Below are 12,921 nucleotides of genomic sequence, written 5' to 3' on the forward strand. Positions count from 1 at the left end.
AAGCGGAGACAGGAGTCACCTGCCATGAGCGAAACCTTTGTCGCAAGCGGCGATGTCGAGCTCGTGGTCGTAGGAAGCGTAGCAGTCAGTGTCCGAGAGGCTCGACCTGCAGGTACGCCCACGTCCTTGCGTGCGGCCGCACAGAAAGCGGGTTCCCTTCCCTTTGCTCTCCTCGTAAAAGTCAATGAGCGAGAAAGGTCGTCAAAAAAGGCAGTAGGCACGGCTCTTACACACATGCTGCTGTAGTCACTGCGTTACTCCCCACAAATATATATATCATTTGAATTGATTACACGTTACAGCAACAACGGGACTAGATAATAATGTCTGTGGCCAACACAAAGATCAGTGGTTCTGCTTCCGATTAACGTGAACAAAGGTTTGAAGCAGCAACAGCAGCAGCAGCAGCTCATGACTCCATTGGCGAGCTACTGTTTGCCTTTCTCCGGTATTAAATACCAAACGAGTCTACTGACCGATACCAAACTATCGTTATTACGTAAGAGAAGAGAGGAAAAGGGAGACCAAAGACCCGATAACATCTGCAACGGGATCGTCGTTAACCTCCCACGCTCGCATGAGTCCGTCAGTGTTGGTGACGCTCCGGTAAGCTCACCGGGTGGCGGCCGGTGCCCTTTCGTGACCGCGACGCCCGGTGGAGTTGCGGGAGAGCGCGGGCGGCTTCCTCCACGGGTCGAGGATCGAGTCGCGGTACCTCGACGGCAGCGCCTGGCTCCTCCCCCGCTTCGACCGCACGATCGGGGCTGTCTCTTCCTCGTAGAGATCCAGCGGTATCCACCACTCGTCCGTCTCCCTCCGCTTCTTCCCCCCGCCGTCGCCGACCGCGGACCTCTTCGCCGTCATCTCGGACGGCGCGGGCGCCTCCTCCGAGGCCGCGGTAGCCTCGACCTTCTCTGCTTCCGGCCCGTCGTCGTCGAAGAGGCCGCCCGAGACCTGCCGGACGGCCTCCAGGAGCAAGTCCAAGCAACCGTCGCTTCTGCGGCCTCTGCTGCTGCTGCTGCTGGTGGCGACAGCGGTGGTGGTAGTGGTCCCCGCTTCCGCTCCGCCGCTTCCGTCCGTTTCCTTTTGTTCTGCAGAAGCCTTTTCCTCGGCGTCGTCTTCTGCGGCCTCGTTGCGGCTCTCTCCTCCGTTCTCCTCTTGGGGATCGCATTCGCCCTCCGAGCTCTTCTCAGAAGCCAAAGCGTCGCCGCCGCCAGCGACGGACACCGCGGGCGACAACGAGCGCTCGGCCGCCGCTCCCGACACTCCTACGGGGGCCACCTCCTCCACGGCCCGCACGTTGCGGCAGGGCTCCGCCGACGCGGGGGCGTCCACGACGCCACTCTGCTCCGTGGGGCCATCTCCCTCGGCCGATCCTCCTCTAATCTCCGTCGCCAGGCCCAACCTGAGCTTCAGATCGACGCCGAAACCAAGCTGCCCCGCGGGCGTCGTCGTCCGACCCGCCGCCTCGGGATCGCCGCCATGGCGGAGGGCGTCTGCCTCGGGAAGGCGAGGAGGAACGGTGGAGATGATGGCTATGATCTTGGCCAAGGCAGCTTGTGCTTTCGACGCGCCGACGGGAGGCAAAGCGGCGGGGAGGGGGTGGGCTGGGCGGTTGACAGGTGACGACGAAGCCATCAAGAAAACTAGAAGCTTCCGCTTCCGCTTCTGCGCATCTCGATCTCCTCCTCTTCCTGCCTTCTCCGCCTCCTCCTCCTCCTCGAAATCTCGACCGCAGCAGCGCTCTCTTTAGGAAAATAATACTAATTTAACCCGAATTATACCGAAAGAAATATAACACTAATAATAAGAAGGATGAATACAGGAAAAAGAAAAAGGAAACCAAACAAAGAAGAGAGAGAGAGAGAGAGAGAGAGAGAGGGAGTCGAGGAGCAGACGACTGACGAAGATGCGACAGCGATAGGGGAGTAGTACTTACTACTTACTCCGTCATAATTACTTGGGTGGGAGGTTATTCTCTTTCGTTATTGGGTATCGATTATTTTCTTAACAAATAAATAAATAAATAAATAAAAGGAAATAAAAGATCTCGTCACTTTCTCGTCTACTCACTCATCGCCGGATGAAACGTGTTCGCCATTCTGGGTAGGACCCACTGGACTCACGCCACGTGTCGAAAGCAGAACGCCAACGGATCGGACTCGGAGACTGTCGACCCGATTCACTATTTCCCTGAAGACTTGAGCTCAGAAACAACGTAATTATCCGACAGCACTCCTTCACCGACGATAAATATCATATTAAGCAGCTCTCCGAGGATATGCGGAAATAAAATTCGTCGAGAATATAAATAAATCCATCCCACGACTACCCAAATTGGCTTAACAGTTGAAGCTCTTGTCGGATGCGTAGATCCCATCCCTGTCGACCCGTTTATTTGGACTCTGACCGATCCTCGATCAATCAACGAAAAACACGTCGTCTCATATCGCATCACGTCGATCCATATGAACCGAGACGACTAATCTAACGATCATTTTAGCTTCGTATTTGCGCAAAGATAAAGATAATGAAGCGGCGGCAGCATCTTTTATTGGGCTTCGAGACCATGTTTTCTGGGGCCTTTCGAGTGGCCTACTCATGAAGACTTTGATTTGCTCCCAGTAGTTGATCATAAGCGAGGACAAAGAAGACGAAATCGGTTGTAAGGTTGTAAATAAAGGCGGCATCAGCAACTTTTGGAGCCATGGGAAGCAAAAGATGATGTGCCTCCGCAACAATCCAAGCTCGTGAGGAGCGAGCTGGTCCTACCGCTACTATCTTCCGTATGGTATGGTAGAAGAACTATTTTGTCGTATGCATTTCATGGAGTTGAGACAAATGCATCGGAGATGGTACAATCAAATGTCGATGCATCGGAGACCATTTACATTGGACGATGCCCAAATCTTGCGTCATTACTGATACCTTCGTCGTCTGTCCGAGCATGGTTGAATGGATGTGGAAGGACAACACATACCTGATCGATCATCGGAAGCCTCTCGGATCGACGCCAGGAGAGAAGACCTATTCCTGTCCGATGGGAAGATGGTAACTTTTATTTCTTAACTGCAAATAGAATCCTCGGTGGTACACGAAAGGTTGCAGCAATTGAACAGGCATCGATCGTGCATGACAAATAGTAGGGCACAGATTCGTTGAAATCTAGTTTTCACGAAGCCCACGAGGATGGTGGCCGACGACAGCTTTAACGTGTTCCTTCGCCTTATTCGAAGACTATGACATTGTCTGACGCGGGAATGTAATGGGGGACCCGCCCATTCTTCTTTACTGCCAATTTCGGGGCTCCGCTTCCGACACCTGATGAAGACATGGAATCGAGTGGCTTCAAATGGTTCTACTTGGTCGATTCATGTGTTACAATGGATAATCATCTTTATTATCGTTGATTAGGCATTAAGCTCCATGGGGTGACATATTATCGAGTCGCTTACATGACACGTTTCTTTAATATTATTTTATCACGATATAATCTAATCGGTCTCAAACTCACTATAATACTCTAAACTTTCCAAATCCTAAATAGACTATCTTCCAAACGACTAGCTTACGTATCATAGGAGCTTTTGTCGAGCACACACCCAATGTAGCTTCTACATATTTCTTCCCCAAACCCAATCAGCTCTTCCCTAACACCAAGCTTGTGAGAGGTTGGTAAGAACAATGGTTCACTCTGGATTCTTAACAATTAATGATGGTGCATGTATCAATTCTTTTACGAACATGAAATTAATTTAGCTTCCTTCGAAAATTGATGGCCGCTATTTACTTCTCTCCTGACCTTGATTCCGCCGCAGCTTCATGTGCCGCTTCCTTCTGCGTGGCGAGGACGGCGACGAGCACCCCCTTGCCGCTAGAGGTGCTTTAGGCCGGCCCCCACCCATCTCGTGGGCCCCTTTCTGACCCGGCACCTCAACCACAATAACTTCTCTCCAGCTTCGTCCCCTTGATGGTGGAAGAACACATATCGGATCAGCAAGTAAAGCATGATCACTCGATTATTTTCTCTTCAGTTGCGGAATGTCAAGAACCCGATTTCTGCTATATCATCCAGCCTGCTCCAAAGTAAAATTGGGCTGCCACATTTTATTTAGGGTCGGATTAGGCTGTGTGGATTGATCCAAATTAATATGGACTGGGTTTTTAACGTAACGAAATCATCTCCCTTTGGTAATACGTTTCTGTTCATAGAACTGAATGTGGCATTCATCGATCGGAATTTATCAGTCAGTTCCGTGGATATAATGCTTTGTTCACTTGCCTTTATTCAATGTCAATATTCATTATGATGTTAGTGAGTGTCGTCTCTCTCTGACAGTGGTGTTAATCCTTCGTAAAACCTGTACCGAGAGCACGTCATAAATATGGGTAGAGACAGATAGCTTGTTCTTATTTTAATGGAAATTACTTTTTCTTGTTTTGCTCGTGGTGGTTGGCCTGTCCTTCTCTTGCCGGACTTCACGCTGGTTAGGAATTCAGCACTGGTTTTCGGAGGGTTGACATCGGGTAGGTCGAACGTTTGTCTTCAAACCACCCGAGTCTCCCCCATTTACTTTCTTCGTATTGTGTTCTGCTCTACGGTCCTTCCAGTATTGATGAGAAACTGGTGGTGGCTTTTATGCCAGAACCGAAGGCCATAATTACCTCCAGGAATTTCCTTTTCCTTCTTTTTCCCTTCTCCTTGTGATGGAGTTAATCGACGACTACGTGACGCTGTACTAAGCTCGTATCAATCTCGTGTCTCATGGCTGGCACACAGCACATGATGATCGTTTGTTTGACATCAAGAATCTGAAGAGCCCTTGAGAGGACTTTGAGCTCATTGGGACCATGATGAGATGCCTGGTTACAGCTGTAGTAGAGGTGCGACCCATCACCGGTGCTATCATTATTCCCATGTTAGGTTTTGCTTTCTCTGCTTGCCAGTGATGATGATCCGAATACATTTCTGGTTCAGGAGAAGAGGAGACCTGAGGCAGGCCTTCCCACAACCTTTACTGCATGTAAGTGGCCCAAACGTGGTTAGCTTGGGGAGCAGAGGAGCATCATGACCTGCCATATTATCCTTTACTGGTCGTGCTCCCTCTAAAAGAAGAACCTGTAAAGTGTTCTTTAGAGTTGGATACTAATTTCTCGAGCTATCTAAAGCCGTAGACGACAATCCGTGTGAGATTACTTTTAGGGCATCACAATCTCCTTCAATCAAATTCCTGAAGGTTTTTTGTAGATCTACACGCATCACGTATCTCTCAACTCATCGACACTATCATATCAGTGATGACCCAAGTCTGAAGCAAAGCCTAAACAAAAGGTAGTATGTGTTTTGGGGTGGCAGTCAAATGGAACCCTGTAAGTTATCAGAGCCTGCAACAGGTTGATTCACCCAAGCTCCTTTGCCAAGATCGCCGTGTAGATCTTCCACTCACAATGATGGTGGACCTCACCACCCACCCTCGATCGAGATTGGTGAGCCTCACCCGTGATCGGTGGGTCTAGTATCGATGCACGATTCCGACGCAGACGGTGAAGCTTTGTCAGGCAAAGGGACAACTGGAGAGGTTCGACGTCCTGTTCCTCGTCTTTTACCTGCCCTACTACGAACTGGGCGACTTCCCTACGACACTCCCACTGCCACTTCTAGCTGCACTGCACCACCTTTGACGAAAGATAATGGAGCATCCACTTTTCCCATGAAAAGTTGCGGCCCACTTCTGTGTTGAGAAGCGGGAAAGCCAAAAGAGCTGCTGCAGGATCTCGGCTCTCTTATGCCTCGCTGACGGTGAAGCAAACTTAGGACTTGTTAATGGCGTATGGATCTCAGGCAGATGCCAGCACTGTACGATATGTAGTTTCTCAACCATATTCCATGCTTCAGCTGAAGCTACGAGAGGTTGCTACTCCTTTGAATCAAAGGTGGGGCCCCAAGATTATCTCTTCAAATTCCCACCTGTGATTCACTATCTACGCGAGTTGCCCACTTCTTTTACGATAAGATTCTGACACAAGTTTTCTTGGTGTTCTCTTACGTGGTATCCATCAAAAGCCACTTCTTTTACGATAAAGATTCCTATGAAACAGATTACGTATGTAGGATTGTCACTCATACATGTCATAATTAATCTTAAATTCATATATCTGCATGCGTTTGACTGTGTATGCTTGTGTATTAAGATCTCAAAATTTTGGCACACAGGAAACTGAATCAGGGAAGGAAAACGAAACACGGAAAGCATATGACATTATATGCCACTATTTATATTTATATATTAAAATGGTGTTAGCTCAGGTCATGCCGTCACAGACATTACATGGCAACAGATCCATACAAAACATCTTTCTATAACACTAAATGCCACCTGATGCTTCTATCATTCCCCCTCGGGTATATATGACTCGTTAGGTGAGAGATGGGATCTCAAGAACCCTAGATACCTTAAGCAACTTTTCTGAGAGCCCATCACACGCATCCTTGCTTTGCTTCTTTCTTGCTTTCCTTTTCTACGGCTTAGTGTGGTGTTGCGTGTAAATATAGTCCAAATGGGCCTCAGTCATCTCTCTCCTCTTTAGGCATTCTTCGTTTCCGTGCTGACACTCTTCCGTTCCCATGAGCTGTACAAGAGAAGAGGATGAATAAAACTAAAAGATGAAAACCCTATCAGATTAGCGTGCTTCTAGATGACAACAAAGCCAAGGAAAACAAAAACTGCACTAACATTCCAAGCATCCTCTTCCTCCGGTCCTTCTGCATGCTCCAATCCTTGAAGCCCGTTCAGCTTCACAAGTTCTGTTCGCCAGAGCAAGAGAGAACGTGAGAACCCAAAGGAAAAGAACAAATTAAGAGAGCTTCATCAGTTGTGATCACAGGTGGGTGGTGAGCAGGCTTTTTAACCTTGTCTTGGTGGCCGCAGGAAACGAGAAGCAACAGTTGCCGTTGGGGTGGAGAGGATGATGACAAGGAGAAGGAAGACAAGGGGAGATTGAGAGCTGCGCCTCATTGTTCCTGGCTCCTCGCAACCAATGCTACAACACGAGGTAGAGAAATAGATGGGAGAGATGGGGCATGGAGGGGTGTATATATAAATGCTCGAGCACCGGATGATGTCGGATGAACGTGACCTCCGAAGGATGACAGCTTTGTGGGGCCACTCGCCACTAAATCTCTGACTGCTGCGGAACAGTGGCAGCTTCCCAGTTGTATCACACTGTTGAACGAACACATGACGCTTAATTTGAATCTTATAAAGAATTAGGCGGAATAATAATTCACAATTCAAAATAACATGTAATTAGTTTGTAACGTTTCTGTTTGTTGAATATATTATACTTCGGCCAATTTTCATCCAAACGAAGACTTCAATACCAACAATTAAGTAGAGTTCTTTTTACTTAAAAAAAGGTTTCTCTTTGATTTGGCTTAAAAAAAATTTCTTTCGGGATTTTCTCATAAGGTGCGCTTAATTTTTATTTTTATTTATTTGTTGTCTTATATTTATTGTAATACTCATAATATCTCTCACGGTCATTCATTGTGAGATTCTGCTACCGCTTATTAATATACTGTTGTATATCTCAATGGATCACCGTGAATTCTTCCTCTTCTTCCCTTTCTCTTCTCTGTTGTATCTCTCAAGGGGTCACTATGAGTTCTTCCTCCTCTTCTCTTTCTCTTCTCCGTTACTGCTATAACTTTTTAGAGCCTTATTTTTTATGACATCTTCCTTCTCTATCTTAGCAAAGCTATCGACACAAGAGTCATAGATGTTGATGACTTCTTGTCACCCTTCGTCTTCAAGTTAAGGCAACTTCATCGATGAAAGCTAACGAGGACGACAACTATGAGATGAGGGTGCTTGTGGTCGCGTAAAAGTGATAGGGCTTTGTGGTGAGACAGAGATGACGAAGGTGATAGGTAATGATGGGAAAGTAGTCAATGTCGAAATGAAGACTTCACAAGGGTAGGGTTGGGGCCGTGCATAGAGAGGCATTGTAGTGGGACAAAGGTAGTCACACGAAGACGATGACAACTAATGACAACAAGAAATATTGTAAATATCATAGAAAATATTAGACACCCGATGCACCTTTCAAAAAATTAAAAATAGAATTTTTTTCAAAAAAATCATCCAAATGATGAAGAAGCGATCATTTTGTCGACACCTATTCAGAGGAAGTTATTTCTCAACATTATTACTCTTTTTTTAAAGCTTAGAGTTATTAGTATCACTCATACTCCTAAGTTTAGTGATTTTGTTAATCATTGGCAAATCTTGATCGATCACAATGATTTTTTATTTTATATTAAGATAATGATATAGTATTTTTTAATATATTAAGATATCAAATTTTAATCATTGCCCAATCCATTTTCATGTTTTTTATCTTTAAATCAATATAGTCTTTTTAAAATATATATATTATTTTTAGACTCTTATTTGTTACTGATTTACATGAAAATAATAGATGAATGATAACATTGATATTGATTCTGATGACCAATGTTTAAGACAAAGATATACATCCATAAAGATAAGCTCGTCCACTAAATTTATTCTCCTCGGTCTCCGGTGTTTGCCATTCTCATGGCGTAAGAACAAACATTAAACATATCAAAGGATAAGTCTGGGCTTGTGATAGAGAATTTATCTATAGTTGACATGTGATTGTCATGCATAACCCATGTATCCTCCATCAATCTTATGTTCATAAAGAATTATAATAAAGAAACATAAATTTATTTCTCTTGTTTTATGATAAGAGGGATAATCTTAAGTTTTATTCTTTTATAAAAATATATCCTAAATAGGGAGAAAAGGATAACTCATTAAGGAGAACTAATTAAACTCATATTTGAAGATGTTATATTGTTAACTTGAGTATGAGAGAAATCGAATCGAAAAACTTTTTCAGCCATCGTCATGTGGTGCCTTATGGTGCCTTTAAACTTAGACACCCCAAAGCCACTTTAGGATCACTTTATATCCATATATGTCTGTATCACATCGAATTGATAAGAGGTCAATAATTTTTTTTTAGTTTTCTAATCCTTTTTATTACGGCTTAAATAGATATTTGCTAATGGACGTCAACAACAAGAAGTCAAACTGTCGGACTGCGATGTCGGCTGGTTGTTCTGTCAGCTTCATGTTGTCGCACGTTTGAGCACAGCGAACAAACGCCAAATACTGACAAAAATCCTTAATACCATGACTTTGTTTCTCTCAAGGTCGAGACGGCAATTGAAGTTTATCTTATTGTAAATGTACACGGTAGCATTTGATCCATCCATAGGAGAATGAGTTCCACTAGACACTGTGCAAGGCCTTATTCTTCGACACCTAAATTCTTCACTGTGCAAGGTCAACCGGAACACATGTCACTCGATTCGTGGAATTCAGTCGGTATTCATTGGACATGTCACTGTGAAAAGATGAAAATTATGTTAGATCTATGGTATCGGTGGAGCATTTAAAGTATGTATTATTTCATTACTCGAGCGGCTATAAAAATAATGTTACAAGACAATCTTCTTTTTTTATTATTTAAAATTTATTATACTAATTTTTTAAAATGAATGAATATATATCGGAAGAGTTTTACCAAATAGACTATTGGCATAATCTATGGTTGAGATATGAATTCATTTTGTCTTTAAATAGAACTAAGATAATACTAGCATTTTTCGCTTGACGATCATCTTTTGGGAACAATAGATAATACTCATTATATTTTTAGTAATTGAAGGGTTATAAATAGTGAAATTATATCTTATTATATTTTTGTAGGGGATTGCCAATAGAAAAAGAAAAAACCCATAACAAGCTTCGTCTTTTATTGCAATGCACCAATCTTTTCGCATACCAGCCGTCCCATTCTACATGCTATCTACTAATATTCCTGCCAAGTTCCCATCTTTTGTGGTTTGCCGAACTAAGATATGGGTGCACATCAACAAGAGGAACCAATTCTTAATGCATGGAAAGTACCAAAGTAAAGAGGATGAGATAGATTCTCTGCACATCATCAAGGAAAAATTCTCGTCTGACTACAATAATAACTATCCTATGGTGATGCTCGAAAGCTTCCGTTGACGGAATCAAATCATCCAGATGATGCGCGGTATGGCTGAAATGCTTTCTTTATCTCTCAGCTTTGAGAACGACGTGTTCATTATCCTCGTTCTTGTAGCAATGTTGTTGCAGTCTGATGCCATCTCGATGATGAAGTGGAGAATCCCAAGATTTAGATACACACGCATGTGTTGGGAGGAGGAAATCCTTATCTTCTTTTTAGTGCTGCTTGCAGTTGAGTACAACTCACTGAGAACGTGAATGGTCGTCAACATGGTTGCGGACGTGACTCCATTTTCGCGTTCATGTCGGCCTCCCATCATCACTTTTAGTCTTACTCATTGTAGTCAAACAACTTTACATCATTTATTCTTTCGGTAATATAATCGATCTTCACGTAAGGCAAATCAGCACGGCGTGGCGTGATAAGCGATTGCGTGTGCTATATATATATTTATTGCCTCGAAGGATAAGATAAGGATGGAGGATGACCTAAGAAACTGGGACCTGCACCGTGGTGTTGGACACTGAGAAATGAGATGCATGCATCATGACAAACAGTAGTGCTCGGGTGATGTGATGATGCTATCAGGAACTGATGCGATGGCGAACGTCCCAAAAGGAAACAAGAAAAGCAAAGAGAGAAAAGAAGAGTTTAGCTTTTCTCAGGCAAAGTTTTTCACGTCAACCACGATCATCGACCTTTATTGGAGGAGATTGAGATCGAGAGAAAAAGATGGTCACGGTGGAGTTTTCTCTCTCTCTCTCTGTCTGTCTCTCCTCCCTGTTATGATCCACCGTCTAATCCCTCCTTCCCAATATATGTTTATGCTGCTCACCTCTCTCGCCTCGACAACGATCGTGACAAGAAAATAAAGGATGATACGATGACAACCATGATTGATGATTGAAGACAAAAACATGAGTACAAGGGTTATTTTTTAAAATAAATATTATGTAGAAATTATAAAAAAAAACTTTATGTGAAAATGAAAAGGAATAATTTTGTTTTTTATTTATTAAAAAACTCTTAATTTTGGGCCTTGACATGCGTGCATCCCTCACTGACGTCGATCGGGTACGTACTACTGAGATCTGACTTCTCAAAGCATGCAGTAGCATCTCCTGGCACAACACACAGGCACGGTCTCTGTCTCTCTCTTTTGCTTCCCGACGTGCTCAAGTTGTCGAGAGCCTGCCCACCAATGCAGCCCAGCATGAGCAATTAACTCGATCCAAACTCAGGGCTCGCTCGATGTACAACGAGCACGCCTGATCACATTTAGAGCACAGCTTCCGTGGCCCAAACTCACACGCGTGGTTATGAACCCATCATCCATGGATCCAACTAAATCGCAGAGTGATTGAGGCTCGTGCTCATTCATTCCCAATCCTCCAACGATGATTGACCAATTATTCTTTCATTCATCAGAGTTGTTCTCCGTTCATACTCTTCACAACCTTCCACTATTTACTGCCTTTTACACACCCCAAAATTTTATTTTCTGTTCCTACTCTTCAACCTCGGATCTTCAGAAAATCTAATTTTAATTACCTGTCATTTCAAAAACAAATGAAACGTGAAAACTGAGACACCGTTCTAGCAAAGTTCTTACAGCTTTCGTGGACGTATACACTACGTCTTCACAAGTATTTCATCATCAATCCAATTTATGAGACTTTGAAGAATCTTAGTGTTGTTACCATTTATGCTACTGATCGGGGTGGGGGTCAGCATGGCTTGGTTTGGTTCGATTCTTGTTATCGTTTATGTTGTTGATCGGGGAGAGGGTCGTTTATGCAATTGATCGGAGAGGGGGGTCAACATGACTTGGTTTGGTCCTAAAAACTTGAGCTCATCTAAGGAGCTCACGGGGTGGGTCACATGAGGAGATCGGGACAGGAAGCAGGTCTAGTTAGCATGATCCTGAAGCATTGTTTATCCGTTAGAAGTGGGTTTCGGAGCCGTTTTGAAGTGCCCTTAAGCCTCGCCGAGGTCATTGTACAAGCGGTTAGTGTCAAGATAATATTCTCCACCTCGACTCCTCTGATGATTAAGTTAGTTGAGAAGTGAGAAATAATTTAGCCGCCCCCATTTAATTGTTGTGGCTTATGGTGCCTCTTACGTTATCTCAGAGTTCATTGATGTCGACAATTCACAGGTGCACAGAAATCTATCACAAACAATAATGACCCACTGTGTCAAGCATCCGAAAGAAAGAAAAATTGAATCACGTCTACTGAAATTAATGCATTCTGCTACAGGCCTTCGTGTTGTTGACATGACCCAAGAAAGAGAAAAAGAGGAGATGAGCCTACAACGGTCTCATGCGACAGAGATCAAATTGGGCCGACGAATCATACTCCTGCCCGATGACCGTAGGGTGCATACTATTATTATTTTTTTAACCATGTCATTACTTAGGTGATAGTTTGAGATCGGATGAAGTTACTTAGGTGGTAGTTTGAGATTGGATGAATTGGCAGTGAGATGCTAGCGTTGTTACTTTACTTTCCCTATCACTTAGGAAGATCTCACATTTCCCGTGTCTAATTTCTACTTGTGTTTCACGCTGGCGTTGAAATATTTTTCTGCATTTCCAAAAGTTGTCTCCCTAAAGAAGGGCTCTCGTAAACACTTTTGACTATGGCGGCCATCGATTTGCTCAGCATTTGGTTTAGGTGTTGTGATAGAGACATCACATACGGACAAGTATTTGAGACGAGAAATAAGCATTCATATAATGTGAAACAATCTATCATCTCCCATGCATTTCTTGGAAGTAAAATTCCAAAGGAGACAATTCAAGTGAATCAAAATTGAAAATGAACG

At 43.9% G+C, this 12,921-nt stretch overlaps 1 protein-coding gene across 1 annotated transcript; it reads right to left on the bottom strand.

Annotated features, from left to right (window-relative positions):
* Positions 1-241: 241 nt before the first annotated feature.
* LOC104000788 (uncharacterized) lies at positions 242-1,819 on the bottom strand. Its single transcript, XM_009422918.2, has one exon. It carries the CDS (start codon positions 1,636-1,638, stop codon positions 613-615), a length of 1,026 nt encoding a protein of 341 aa, XP_009421193.2. The 5' UTR covers positions 1,639-1,819; the 3' UTR covers positions 242-612.
* Positions 1,820-12,921: the final 11,102 nt, after the last annotated feature.

Source organism: Musa acuminata, chromosome BXJ3-10, assembly GCF_036884655.1.
Source record: "Musa acuminata AAA Group cultivar baxijiao chromosome BXJ3-10, Cavendish_Baxijiao_AAA, whole genome shotgun sequence".
NCBI lineage: Eukaryota > Viridiplantae > Streptophyta > Magnoliopsida > Zingiberales > Musaceae > Musa > Musa acuminata.

Bases quoted from the DNA above. Each gene is read 5' to 3' on its own strand.
- LOC104000788 (XM_009422918.2), bottom strand. From the start codon at position 1,638: ATGGCTTCGTCGTCACCTGTCAACCGCCCAGCCCACCCCCTCCCCGCC.